The following is a 14,689-nucleotide window of genomic DNA, read 5'->3' on the forward strand; positions in this document are numbered from 1 at the left end:
AAAGCTGAATATATATTTTTTTTTGGTAGGAAAGGAAAGAAAAACAAACAAACAAACAAAACAACTCAACCCGGGATCAGTCTAGGAAAACTGACCCCCACCACATCCTCCAAGATCAAAGACGAAATGAAGCCCGGTGGAGAAGAAAAGGTAGAAAGACCCAACAAACCAGAGTGCCCTTCCATTGCAAGACGGTCCGCGACGCGGTTCTGCTCCCTATAAATATGAACAAACTTAATAGACTCAAAGGAGGAGCCAATCCTTTTAATGTCATTAATAATATTCAAGCTATTCCGGCAAACAGACTTGCCCTCAGAAATCATTTTAACCGCTTCTTGGTTATCTGACTCAACCAGAAGCTTCTTCACCCCTAGATCCTTAGCCAGCTTCAGACCAGAGAGAATCCCCCAAAGCTCTGCAGAAAAGGAAAAACCAATACCCAAATTCTGAGAGAAGCCAGAAATCCACCTGCCTCCATCGTCTTTAAAGACCCCTCCTGCAGCAATTCTCCCATCTCTCAGACAAAAACCATCAGTATTGAGCTTAACCACACCTTCACTCGGCCAAAAAAGCTGAATATATATAAGCATAAGTTTAAGGTTTAAATTTGAAAGAAAATTTGATTTTTATATGTACGGATGTAGATAGAACGGATGGATACTTGGATCCGGACAGATCGATGATAGTATTATCCAATGGCCCTGATTTAATCAGTAGAATATAAAATGGGCCTCCATACCTATTCTCCTTTCCCCCAAAACGTCCTTGTACTTGTAACCGCTTTTTCTTCTTCTCTTATTCTCACACACACTGATGCGCTCTCTCTCCCCCATTCCCATAAATATGCTTCTAAGGAGCTCTTCAACGCCAATCTTAACCTCATGCCTTCACCACTCCATAGATTCCTCTCCGGAACCGGAATTTCACTTCCTTCAAAGAGCTAATTCTATCTCCTTCCGCTCTCTATCCTCCATTGACGACTGTGCATCGAAGAAACCAGTTAACGGCTGCTCACATGTAAAACCTCCTCATCATAGCTGCAAACAGCACCGTCAAAATATCAGTATTGATGAAGATGAGCAGGAAGAACCAAAACCTACCTCCACAATCCAAACACTCTTTTCGAGTTCAGGATTAGATGATGATAGTCATCAGAAGAAGGGGTTTGCGTTGCAGACATTGGTTGCAGGTGGCGGAATTGGCGGCGGAGGAAGAAGATCGGATGTTGAAGCTGGAAATGATGGATCGGAGTTTTATAGTAGTACGGATGCTTATTACGAGAAAATGATTTCAGAAGATCCTGGAAATTCACTTCTTCTTGGAAACTATGCCAAGTTCTTAAAAGAGGTACATACAGAGGTTACTTTGATCAATAATTGAATATGATTGAATTTTTTTTTTTTCTTTTTGAAGATTTGATTTTGTGACAGGTTAGAAAAGATTATGGTAAAGCAGAAGAGTATTATGAAAGAGCAATTTTAGCAAATCCAGAAGATGGAAATATATTGTCATTTTATGGTGATCTAATATGGGAAAAAGATAAAGATTCACAAAGGGCTGAGAATTACTTTGATCAAGCTGTTAAAGCTGCCCCTGAGAATTGGTAAGGCATCATGATTCTTGAATTGAATTGTTGATATTATCCTGATTTGATACTAGTAAACATGCTTAATGCATATTTATACCTGTTTTGATTATTGGTAGCTTAAAATTTTAAAATAAATTATCACACGACTTATGATTGGTTTTCAAAACTTATCACACTTGGTTTTAAAAATCTATCACTGGCCAAAATTTTAAAATTTTAAGCTGAATTCCGGTCCAATAAATAATACTCCCTCTTTCTATTTTGTTATATTAATCCTTCTAACAAATTAATTTTTTATTTTCTAAATATAAGTTCGGTCTGAACATTAAAATTTTTAAACATTAAGTGGGTGTTTGTTTTAACTTTTCGGATGAGGGTTTAGAGTTTCACTCCAAATCGCAGTAAATATAGCATTTGGTTAGGTTTATATAACCGCGGTGTTTAGCATTTTTTCTGAAAAATGCACGTTTTTGGAGCTTTTCACGTTTGGAGTTTTTCATAAACAACTGTTTATAGTTATTTGTTATTGATAAAATTATCCTTAATATTTTTAAAACATATCTATATTGAACATTTTAAATATTAACAACAACATTTTAATATAATTTAACCAAATATTAATTTTAAATAGCTAACGGTAACAGCTGAACCAAACAAATCCTAAGTCTTCCCCGATAACATAGGGGATTTTGTCCAAAATAATAATAAGAATTATTCTTATGTCATATTTACGAGTTTGACTTTTTAAATCAAATAATTTTTGACATAATATTAGAATATCTTACTAAGCTTTTGTTTGGGAGTTTGGAGGTTAATGGAAGGGAGAGTTAAAGGAGGTAATGGAAAGGGAAGGGAAGTGATGGAACGGAAAGTTAACAATTAACCTTGTTTGGGAGTTTATAGGATGTAAATGAGGTTAAATGTTTAACCTTGTTTGAGAGTTTAAATATGGAGAGGAAGGAAGGTTAAATTTACTCTGCAGAGACAAGGAATTTTAAAAAAGTTTATGTTACTCCCATTAACCCCCAATTTGGAGGTTAGAGTTTGGAGGTTAGAGGAAGTAAACATTTAACCCCATTAACCTCCATTTACTTTCAAAAAAATAACTCCCAAATAAGGTTAACTCAATACTTAACCTTCCATTACTCCGATTTACTCCCATTCACCTCCTCCCAAACAAGGGCTAAAAGTACCAAAAGCTACTAAAGGTTCTACCCCCAAAAAGAAGACGAAATGGTAACAAAATTTGAAAGTGACATTATATAAGACAAGACTAGAGTTAATGATAACAAAATTAGAAAGTGACATGATATATTTGTGTGAAAACCTTTTACAGTTATGTTCTAGCTTCATATGCTAGATTCTTATGGGATGCTGAAGAAGAAGAAAACGAAAATGAAAATGAAGATGAAGGTAGCCAAAAAGAAGCTAAATCTGTACCCACGTTCTTCAGTGGCCCTCCTCCTTTAGCCGCAGCTTCCTAGTTTCCTGTTGTACAAGGTGATGGGTGCACTGTTCGCTAATATATCTATCTATCTTAATTACCATCTAAGAATTAACTGCTTTTTGTACTCAATATCTACCTTTTATGTTTAAAAGATGACGGTCCAATTGTAACTAGTTTCAATAACATCATGTTTGATGATGAGGAATAATGTAAATTAAACTTTCTTTATTTTTGTTATATCTGTTTTGGTAGCAAATAAGTGTTCCCTTTTGTAATAATAAGGGCCGTTCTTGACCTTTTAGGTCCGGGGCGAGATGATAATTTGGACCTCAATATATACATTCTACTTTTTTTTAGTTGTAGACCAGATGATTTTTTATTATTACAAGGGATAAGGTACAAATTTAGTCATATGGTTATTAAGAGAGAGCAATTAACATTTATGCATAAAATAGTAAAATTTTAAACCTAACGTTTATCAATTGGTACAGTTTCAAGTTTAATTGACGAAAATGAGGTTTTTATATGTAATTTCTTGTTCTATCCTCGCTCCAACCTCCACCGTTCTGATCACTAAATATGGTTTGAAGTTGTACATTTTATGTTAATGAAAGAAACTCATTTTTAATCAATTAGGCTTGAAATTGTACCAATTCATAAACGTTATTTAAAATTGCAATATTATCTACATAAAAGCCAAATTAGTAGTGCAGTAGTAGCGAGTATACTAACTAGAATTATTTATGTATTAAAATAACAAGTATTTATGTCATGTAAAATTGAAAAAAGTAAATAAATATAGGCAAAAAGCATAATAAAGCTTCCGAACTTTACATGTTTTAAGGATCAAAACCTTAATCAATTATTTTTTCACATTAAACCCTTGATCATTGATTTTGTTATGGATTTAGCTCTTATTTAACTTTTTCGTCAAGTTTAGGAGATGGGAAGATCAATTTGACGATTCTAATATTGAAAATCACAAAATGAGAGGAGAAAATCGAGTTTGAAAGAATATACTGGAAATTAATTTCTATAATTTTTTTTAGTTTTTAATTTTGATCTCTCCTAGTCAAGGAATTCTTATTTTTATTTGTACATATCAACAAACCAAGTCGTCCTAATGATGTATATAGTCCAAACTTGACGAAAAAGTTAAATAATCCATAACAGAATCAATGATCAAGGATCCACTGTGGAAAAATTAATGATCAATGATTTAATCCTTAAAACAGTCAAAATTCAGGGTTTAATTATGGTTTTTGCTATAAATATATTATTTTCATATTGAATATGTATATTGAAAATTAAAGAAAAAAATTGAAATGAGATAATAAAAAAAAATTTGAAAAAAATTAAATGGTTAAAATAGGGTGGGAAGGGAAAAAATATTTGTTAATAATAGGAAAAAGGGAAAGAGGAGGTTTGAACCTCCAATCCTCAAGCTAAATTAGAATCACAAACTCCTTGTTTATCTCGTTTTTATATGTATAATATAAAAATATTTTTTTGGACCCCTTAATTTTATGGGTCCTAGGCGGACGCCCCTCATTTCATAACTCAGGACTGGCCTGGTAATAATTATCAGTTTTGTTTTTACAGTATTGTGGATTATGGAATTTATAGCATTAGAACTCCACAAGGTTCTCTAACTGCAAATTATACATTTTCAAATATATGACCTGCATGCTATCGAATAATTATCTATGTTGTATTTCACTGGATGTTGGAGGGGCTGAAGCAGTTCAGGTCCTCCGACCGCAATCTAATTTAATAAGTTAAAATAAACGATTAGGTACGCACTAAAAATTTCAAAGTAATAATAATAGGACTAAGGACGCTTTTTTCCAATATTATTATATATGTTATTATTTTTGTTTTTTTGAAGTATATATGTTATTATCATTATCATGTTTCTTATCTTTTATGTTTCAATCTTATCATAAATTGCTCCCATCCTTCTTTTATTTTATTTTGTTTGTCTGCATATATTGCTTTTGTCTTTTCCCATATAATATGTAAATATGCATATATATTTATTTTTTTTTGGAAGCTGAGGCAACAATAAAGCGAAAAAACAACTATTGAATAATAAAAAGAATGATTTATATCTTACCAAAAAAAAAAAATGATTTATATAATTGCTATGCTTAGTGTGTGATCTGGGGCGAATCCAGTATGGGGGCAGTTGCCCTACTAACATTTATATATTTTTTTAAAAGCCAGGTATTAATTTTGAAGTTTTAGAGCTTTGCGCCTCTTCATCAATCGAAGTTTAGGGTTTACTGGTTCTATAATTGAGGATGAAAAATGGTTTTAAATTTAATATTTTCTTTTTATTTTTTAATTCTATTTTAAAGCAAAATGACGTCGTTTTATGTAATTAAAACTACGTCGTTTTTTTACAACAAAATAAAAAAATAAAAAGTAAATGTTTAAATGTAAAACTAAATAGGTCCTAAAACAAACCATCAGTCTCTCCTAGTCTCTTTAATCTCTTTAGTTCTTCTTCCTCAATTCCTCTTTCTTCTTAAGCCTAAATTAAAATCTCTAACCTAACTAATTTTACGAGTTGCAACTGCATCGGTGGAAGACTATTTTCGGCAATGAAATTGATAAAGGCACCCCTACGAAACAGTTTAGGGGATGAACTTTTGAATGATTGTTTAGTTACATATGTTGAGAAAAATATATTTGCTGGCATTGATAATGAAAAAAATTATTCAACGCTTTCAAAATATGAAGAAACGTAGAGGACAATTATGAAGGATAGTAAGCTATGTAATTTATTTTAGGGATAAGTACAAAAAAAATGCTTGTGGTTTACATGTTTTGCAAACTCGAACCTGTGGTTTTTTTTTTTAAAACAGAGGTCTGTGTTAAACTCCGTTAGCAAACAGAGGTCAAATTGACTAACGGTGTTAAAATTCAAAATGAAAAGAGTTAATTTGGTCCTTATATTTATTTATTTTATAAATTAACACCCCTAATTATCATAAATAAACCCCAAAACCAAAAATAAAAATAAAAAATACCATCTTCTCCATCTCTTTTTAATTTTTAATTTTCCTTCTTCTTTCTCTCTCTTCTCTCTCTCCTCATTTCTTCTTCTTCTTCTTCTTCTTCTTCCTCCTCCTCTCTTCTCCTTTCTTCTTCCTCCTCTCTTCTCCTTCCTCCTTTTTTTTAAAAAAATTTTGAAATTCCTAGACGAAGAACGTCTAGAAATTCCCAGACGTTCTTCAACGTCTGGAATTTCCAGACGAAGAACGTCTAGAAATTTCCAGACGTTCTTCAACCTCTGGAATTTCCAGATGAAGAACGTCTGGAAATTTCCAGACGTTCTTCAATGTCTGGAATTTCCAGACGTTCTTCGTCTGGGAATTTCAGAATTTTTTTTTAAAAAAAAAGAAGAAGGAAGGAGAAGAGAGGAGAGAGGAAGAAGAAGAAAGGAGAAGAGAGGAGGAAGAAGAAGAAGAAATGAGGAGAGAGAGAAGAGAGAGAAAGAAGAAGGAAAATTAAAAATTAGAAAGAGACGGAGAAGATGGTATTTTTATTTTTATTTTTGGTTTTGGGATTTATTTATGATAATTAGATAATTAGGGGTGTTAATTTATGAAATAAATAAATAAAAGGACCAAATTAACTATTTTCACTTTGAATTTTAACACCGTTAGTCAATTTGACCTATGTTTGCTAACGGAGTTTAACATAGACCTCTGTTTAAAAAAAAACCCACAGATTCGAGTTTGCAAAACAGGTAAACCACATACATTTTTTTGTACTTATCCCTTTATTTTAATTGACATAATTTATTTGTATTGTTATTATTATTATTTTTTGGATAAAAATTATTTTAGTTGTATTGCTTGCCCCCATAGGAGAGAAATCCTAGATTCGCCCCTGTGTGTGATTCGTTGGTTTTCTTAGAGTCCGGTTAAAAAAGCGGACCGATCTGCGTATGAATCTCCCAACCAAATTAGTACCTTTAGAACCGACAGAACTCAAAATATTATTAAAAATAATAAAAAAATAAAATAATACAATGAGAAAATACGAAAGAAATTGAAAAAAAAACTTAAAATGTTTCTCCCCGTAAACATCATCTGAGATAAAAGAAGCACAAAAAGAAGAACAAAAGTTCCACCAACACAATCTAGAACTATGTTGACCTTGCAAGAGCATCAACTAATTCCCTTCCCTGTAAACATGGGATACGATAAAAATTCATCTCAGAGACAATACTCAAACATTGGAGCCACTCTTACCGGAGAATCCGAGGAACGTCTCGAGAATGCTTGCGTAAAGGCTCCTCTACATCTATCGAATGACACTCGAACCAAATGTGTCGCTGTTGAGAAAATTAACTATTAATTTAAAACAATTAAACAAAAAAGGAATTGTTGTGATGTCCCGATTAATGAGGGACTATTTTTGTAATTTGTATTATTAAGGGATTGTTTTTGTAATTTATAATTAAAGAAAAAAAAATAAAAAAAAATGAAAGTTGACTACATTAATTGAGTGTGCACCAAATTGGTGCACACCCGGATAATAATATGCCAACTTGTTAGTTGGCAGATGAACCCATCCTTTGGCCTATAAAAGGCAAAGGATGGAAGAAACGAAGATACATGAAATTGGAGAAAATGTGAGGGGGTTGAGAGCCTTGAGAGTGGAAGATAATTGAGAGATTGTGAGTTTTTGAGAGTTCCAAAAATATTGAGGATATTTCAATTATTTTGGGGAGAGAGAAAAATGGTAAGATAATTATTTTCGGGTATTTTCGGAAAACATCTCGGTGCTACTATTTTTGTTTTATCTCATTGTAATTCTAGAAAGTTTCTAGAGAACACCCTCTTGTACACCTCTTAAATTCAATAAAATTGTGTTATCGCTTCCGCTAAATTATCGCAATCCAGAAAAATTCTCCAACAGTGGTATCAGAGTCATGGTTCAATATTGGGGGCTCACGCTGATATTAGCGTCATGCACCAAATGAATTGGGCGTGAGGAAATGGAGAAAAACGAGCAAGCAGTTGAGGTTCTTTGCCCAAGCTTCAAAAGGACAAAGGGAAATTCCTCGATGTAGTCATTGCAAAAGGCATGGTCATGATGAGAAGGACTGCTGGCACAAGGAGAAGCTGTGTCAATGTGGCAAATCATGTTGACGAAGAAGAATTTGTTTAATTTGGAGAGAAGTGCTCCAATAGTTGAATGTTGATGAGAAGTGCATCAACAAATCGATTCGGTGAGAAGTGCACCGAGAAGTTGTTTGTGGAGAGAAGTGCTCCGTTTACAAGTTGATGATGGGAAAGTATGAAAAAAAATGAAAGTTTTAAATTAATAGTTAAGGGAAAAATTGTTGAGAAAATTAACTATTAATTTAAAACAATTAAACAAAAAAGGAATTGTTGTGATGTCCCAATTAATGAGAGACTATTTTTGTAATTTGTATTATTGAGGGATTGTTTTTGTAATTTATAATTAAAGAAAAAAAATAAAAAAAATGAAAGTTGACTACATTAATTGAGTGATAATCTGCCAACTTGTTAGTTGGCAGATGAACCCATCCTTTGGCCTATAAAAGGTAAAGGATGGAAGAAAAGAAGATACATGAAATTGAGAAAAATGTGAGGGGGTTGAGAGCCTTGAGAGTGGAAGATAATTGAGAGATTGTGAGTTTTTTAGAGTTCCAAAAATATTGAGGGTAGTTTAATTATTTTGGGGAGAGATAAAAATAGTAAGATAATTATTTTCGGGTATTTTTGGGAAACACCTCGGTGCTACTATTTTTGTTTTATCTCATTGTAATTCTAAAAAGTTTATAGAGAACACCCTCTTGTACACCTCATAAATTCAATAAAATTGTATTATTGCTTCCGCTAAATTATCGTAACCCAGAAAAATTTCCCAACAGTCGCTAGTTCCTATCCTGTGCAATTTGGACTTCTAGGATGGAAGCCTTAAGCTCCGCCCCATTAGCATAAGTGCTATTAAGAGGAAACGCAAAAGCATCTTACGTTATGAAAAATACCACTGCTCCTCCTAAGCATTAGGTTCCAAGAGCGAAGCCATCGGTATTAGTCTTCATCCAATGATGTCATGGATGAATCTATCGAACCAGAATAATCATAGGAACTGTCCTAGGCCGAGCAGAAATTCTCAGCTCCTTTAAAACCTTCGAGTCCCTAATCGAGTTATCCATAGTGCCATTACTTACAAAATCTGTCTCTCTGATTATTTGCCCTAATTAACGCACCAAAAGATGAATATTTGGATCCATGTCATTGAAAATTGCTTCATTTGTCATATGTCAAATAAGCCAAAAGCCACCCACAATCGCATCCATAACGGCAAGAGCTGAGAGCTCCAATGAACCATGACATCTCTGTTAATAAGAAGATTAGGCGAGCTAGAAGAAAAAAATCGTTTGCCAAAAGGGAAGAAATTTATCGCTAAATAGAAGTTGCGAAAGGACATTTCAAAAAAAAGGTGCTCAAGTGTTTTTGCTGTGTTTCTACATAGCTCACAATGAGAAGCCAAAACCAAACCGCAGAACTATTACTGATCAAAAGTCGACATATAACCCATAATAACATGCCAACAAACAAGAGAGCACGTTGGATTTATGTAAATCTTCTAAATAGCGATGTACCAGTCCAGAAAAGGTATGTCTGGAAGATGAGACTAGTAGCAATTTTTAACCGTGAATTTACTAGAAGAAACATTAGTCCAAGCAGAGAAATCGTCCACATCTTTGCTACGAGTAATCTAAAGAATTGAACTCTCAATAATATTTTCAGTATATTGGATTAACTTTAAATAAGTTGTACAAGATTGTTTGTTACAACAGAAGATATGATAATTCAAATTACAGAAAACTAATTCAAATTACAGAAGACTGATTCATGGCTTATCTTGACTGAGTGACTAATTACATCTGTATCATTGTCACCTCCCTTCAAATTAATGTTGGTGTCATTGTTAATTTACTCCGTAAGAGTTGAAAACGTGCTTTAGATAATGGCTTTGTTAGAATATCTGTTGTTTGATCTAATGTTGGGATATAGCAGACTTGAACTTCCTTCTTAGCCACTTTGTCTCTGACAAAGTGAAAATCAATTTCAAAGATGCTTGGATCGATCATGAAAGATAGGATTAGCCGTTAAGTAAGTGGCCCCAAGATTATCACAATATAGTACTGGAGGTTTGGATGGTGGAATTCCAATTTCATTCATGAGCATACGTAACCACAACACCTCAGACGACAGACATGCTAATGCTCTGTATTCTGCTTCGGTTGAGGAATGAGACATAATGTGTTGTTTTTTGAAGCGCTAGGAAATCAGATTTCGACCAACCAAAAAAGCATAGTCAGTCATTGATTTTCTATCACCGATATCACCGCCCCAATCCGCATCAGTGTAACCAATAATATCAAATGAGGTTCCTTTGCGAAAAAGAATACCATGTGACGAAGTAGAATTGAGGTACCTCGAGATGCGTTTTACCGCTTTCCAATGGTCAAGGCATGGGTTGTGCATGAACTGACTGACTTTATTCACTAAAGTACTGATGTCTGGTCGTGTAATGGTCGCGTATTGTAATCCACCCACGATGCTGCGATATAGGCCAGGATCTGTAAAAGGTTCACCACTGTCTCTGTTGAGTTTTGTCGATGTATAAGAGGGTGTGGAGATGCCCTTTATATCTGCCTTTTTTTTACTAGAAGACCAGTAATGTACTTATGTTGATTGAGATGCAGACAATTGTTATCCCAAGAACACTCAATGCCTAGAAAATAAGAGAGTCTGCCAAGATCCTTAATTGCAGATTTCTACCGAAGTTGACTGATTACCTTGTCAATTACCTTTGCACAGTTACCCTTTACCAATATGTCATCAACATAAATTAAGAAATAAAGCCGAATATGTTTAGCATTAAAGCAGTATAGTGACGAAACAACTTTTGAGCCAAGAAAACCAACGGCTAGAAGAGCATGTGTTAAACATAAGTGCCACATTCTTAGAGACTGTTTTAAGCAATGCAGACTTTTTCTTAACTTATAAACATGATTTGGGAAGTCGATTGACAAAACCATGCGGCTGTTGCATGTACACTTCTTCATCCAATGTACTATGGAGGAATGCATTGCTCACATCAATTTGTTTCACATTCCAAGAATTCATAATTGCAATAGATAATAGCAAACTTATTGTAGTTGGTTTGATGACATGACTATATGTTTGTTCATAGTCAAGGCCTGGCCGTTCATGATAACCTTTGACAACTAGTCATGCTTTGTACCGATCAACAACCCTATCTGCATTTAGCTTGACACGAAAGACCCATCGATTTCCAATTTTATTGGAAGCTCTTTATTTCGGAACCAATTCCCAAGTACCATTGTCAGATAGAGCATTGTATTCTGATTGCATAGCTTTTCTCCACTCGGGTTGAAATAATGCTTTTGTGAAACATGATGGTGTGTCAATGTTGGTTATAGCTTGATAGGATTTAGGCTTTAATGATCCAGTTTGTGCCCGTGTGACCATTCTATGTGTGTTGGTTGTAGTTATAGGCGGTATAAGGGCTGTTGTTGGCTGTGTTTGTGTTATCGAGTTTGGTTGGCTATTTTATAACGGTGGGGTGTTTGCGAATCTGTTAGGGAGGTTGTTGCTGGTTGTACTTACATATTAACATGTAAAGGAATGGCAAGAGGTGAGTAATTACATCTGTATAATCTCCTAAACTCGAGAAACAACAGTAGAGGAAAAATTATGGGGTAAGGTCCATGTGTTGGTCAAATAGTCATATACTCGCTGCTCAATAAGACACTGATCAATTTGAGGAATTCGAGGTTGATTTGTCGTTGTTGGTTTCAGCCAAAAATCAGTGTAAAAATGTAGGTTCGAAGTAAGACCGGTACACCAAAACTCTCCTCTCATAGGCATTATAAATTGTTTTGGCAGAATTCCAAATATTTGAATTGAAAATAATACTTCGGGACAGACTAGAGGGGTACAAAAAACACTTTTGTATGAGCAAAGCAATAACACTCGTTCCCTGAATGAGATTCCACAAAAACTTTCTAAGCATCGAAAAATTCGAAAACTCCCAAAACCACCTTGTTTAACTGGACAACAACAAAGTTTCCATGGAACAGAAACAAGCTTTTTCTCATCAGCAGACCTCGTCCCTATAAAGTTCGTTATTTGACAGTTCATATGCGAAATTAAAGAGGTCGACCATTTGTACACAACAAACGAATGAAGTAAAGAACTAACCAAGGCTGAATTAATCAATGTGACTCTACAAAATTTTAAAATATGCATATAAAACCATATAATTAAAAAGATACCAAACCGTTTAAATATTCCGGGTTTAGGCTATAGTTATTTTTTTCATTATTAATTCCAATAGATTAGAATAGCTATTAAAATGTCGTACATGTAAATGTAATTAACGACGGGATAGAGAGGGTAATTTAGACATAAAACAAATCCAAAGAGATAGGTAGGTATAGATCACGGTTCTAATGCCATGTCGATGTGCTAGTGTTATATGATCTATTCGAGTCCTATTTTATCGAGTTTGGTGTCTTAGTATAATCCGAAGATGAATCCCCACATCCCGCATCTAACTTTTGTTTATTTTGTAGGTTTAATAGATGTATGTTAGGATTAGAACGGTTGTATAGGATTTTTACGTGAAATTTGAAATGTAATTTATAACTTTGCATTTACTTATCGCCTTTTGCAATTGTGTGATGAATGTATATAAAATGGAAAATGGACTAGATTATAATTAGTAGTTTAACAAAAAGTCAAATTTACAAGTTTATTAATCAAACTCTTACTCATGTGATAATTCACGAACTCATCTTTGAAGAGATGACACTATGTGACCGCGACTCCGTGAGTGTCATCTGAACTATTTTTCCTGGACTTAAATTCCAGGTGGTGACTCTCATAAACATAACAACTTAAAACATGATGAAAAAATATTAAACAAAAATAGTTTAAACCACGAAATAACCTACACTGGAAGGGACACATCAAGTGTCGTCCTAAGACAATGGTAAGTGACGGTGTACGACATGTAAAACCGCTTTAAAAAAAGAGGCGGGCGCTCACACCCTCCCTCTCTCAATTCTTTTCCTACTCCTCCATTATTTTTTCTGGAATTCCAGATTCCTTAGAATTCCATTTCTGGAATTGTGGAATTTTTTGGAATTCCAGAAATATGGAAATCAGAAATTCTAAAATTGTAAAAAATTCAGAAATTTAGAAATCTGAAATTTCAAATTTTTCTGGAAATCCAGAATTCCAGAACTTTCGCAATGAAATCCCACATTTCTAGAATTTTTTGGAATTCCATATATGGAATTCAAAAAATCTGAGAGTAGCAGAAGGCACGGGTGTCAACACCCCAGCTGTCAGGAGTAATCCCTTATACCATTTGTTACGCATTTGTACACATTTTCACGTTTCCTTTTTTCTGAATGTTTTTTTTTCGTTTTTATGCTATTGCAATTTTTTAATTTAATTTTTAATTATATTTAGTTAATCGGGTTAAACGAATTAAATAGGTTGAATTTTAATGTACTATATTAAATTTGAATTTTAATTGTATTTAAATAGATTTTGCTTAGATTTAATTAATTGGATTAAATGAGTCAATTTGTATAACTCGCTTAATAAATGAATTGGCGTCATATCCATCAATTTATTAAATGAGTCACACGATTCATTAATTAAATGGATTGAATTGTATCGATTCCTAAATTAAATGAATGGGGTCAATCTATTTATTATTTTGAAAACCAATCGCTACAAGTCAAACTCCCTACTTGATCAAACAGAAAACACCTTCCACTACTTTATTCAAAGAAAAGCACAATGCAATAATTTCCTGTGACATACATCCTTGCAAGCACTTAAGTTAGATTTCAAGGAAGGTGTAACAAACCCAAGTGCAAAAGTAATTTAGCTGTTCACCAACATATAAAAAGCTCGGAGCTATTTGTTAAAATTTGACATTGCTAAATTGTGAAGTTATATGTCTTCTTAAATAAGTGAGATAATCCTAATCCTTTAAGGTATCTTTTGGCATTAGTTAGGGCATATTTACAAATTGCAGGTTGAGGCAGCTGGAGTTCTGCAACCAAATTGAAAGTTGAGTTCTGTTCGGCATTGGCATCAATTATCTAATTAGCAGACATAGTATCGGCCACAAGGTTCAGGCACTCTGCAAGAATTTTGTGATATCTTAGTTGCTTCAGTACAACTGGCTTTCCTAGTTGAAGATGTCTGAGAATATGAACTGAGAAAGCAAGACTCTATTCTGACCATAAATGTTCCATGAATTCGGAACCAGAACCAACGTATGAACCTTGCCATGAATACTGTTATTGGTTCGAGGGACCAATGTTGTAACCTACATACAACACCAAATCACCAAACTTAATTTCAAGATTGTTCTTATGTGGGAAACTTTCAAGTCTCATTCTGTCTACAAACTCATGCCCCCTTGCCACAGGACACTTTCATTTTCCATGAGTTCCACTGAAGCAACTTCACCATCTTCACCTTGCAAATAAACATTCCCGACATCATCGTTATGTTGGAAATAGGTGCATGTATGTTTTTATG

At 33.8% G+C, this 14,689-nt stretch overlaps 1 protein-coding gene across 1 annotated transcript; it reads left to right on the forward strand.

The window, feature by feature from the left end:
* Positions 1-738: 738 nt before the first annotated feature.
* LOC136224515 (uncharacterized) lies at positions 739-3,391 on the forward strand. The gene is made up of 3 exons (XM_066012875.1): positions 739-1,347; positions 1,431-1,603; positions 2,925-3,391. The coding sequence occupies exons 1-3, from the start codon at positions 814-816 to the stop codon at positions 3,070-3,072; spliced, it is 855 nt and encodes a 284-aa protein (XP_065868947.1). The 5' UTR covers positions 739-813; the 3' UTR covers positions 3,073-3,391.
* Positions 3,392-14,689: the final 11,298 nt, after the last annotated feature.

Source organism: Euphorbia lathyris, chromosome 3 (genome assembly GCF_963576675.1).
Source record: "Euphorbia lathyris chromosome 3, ddEupLath1.1, whole genome shotgun sequence".
In the NCBI taxonomy this organism is placed as follows: domain Eukaryota; kingdom Viridiplantae; phylum Streptophyta; class Magnoliopsida; order Malpighiales; family Euphorbiaceae; genus Euphorbia; species Euphorbia lathyris.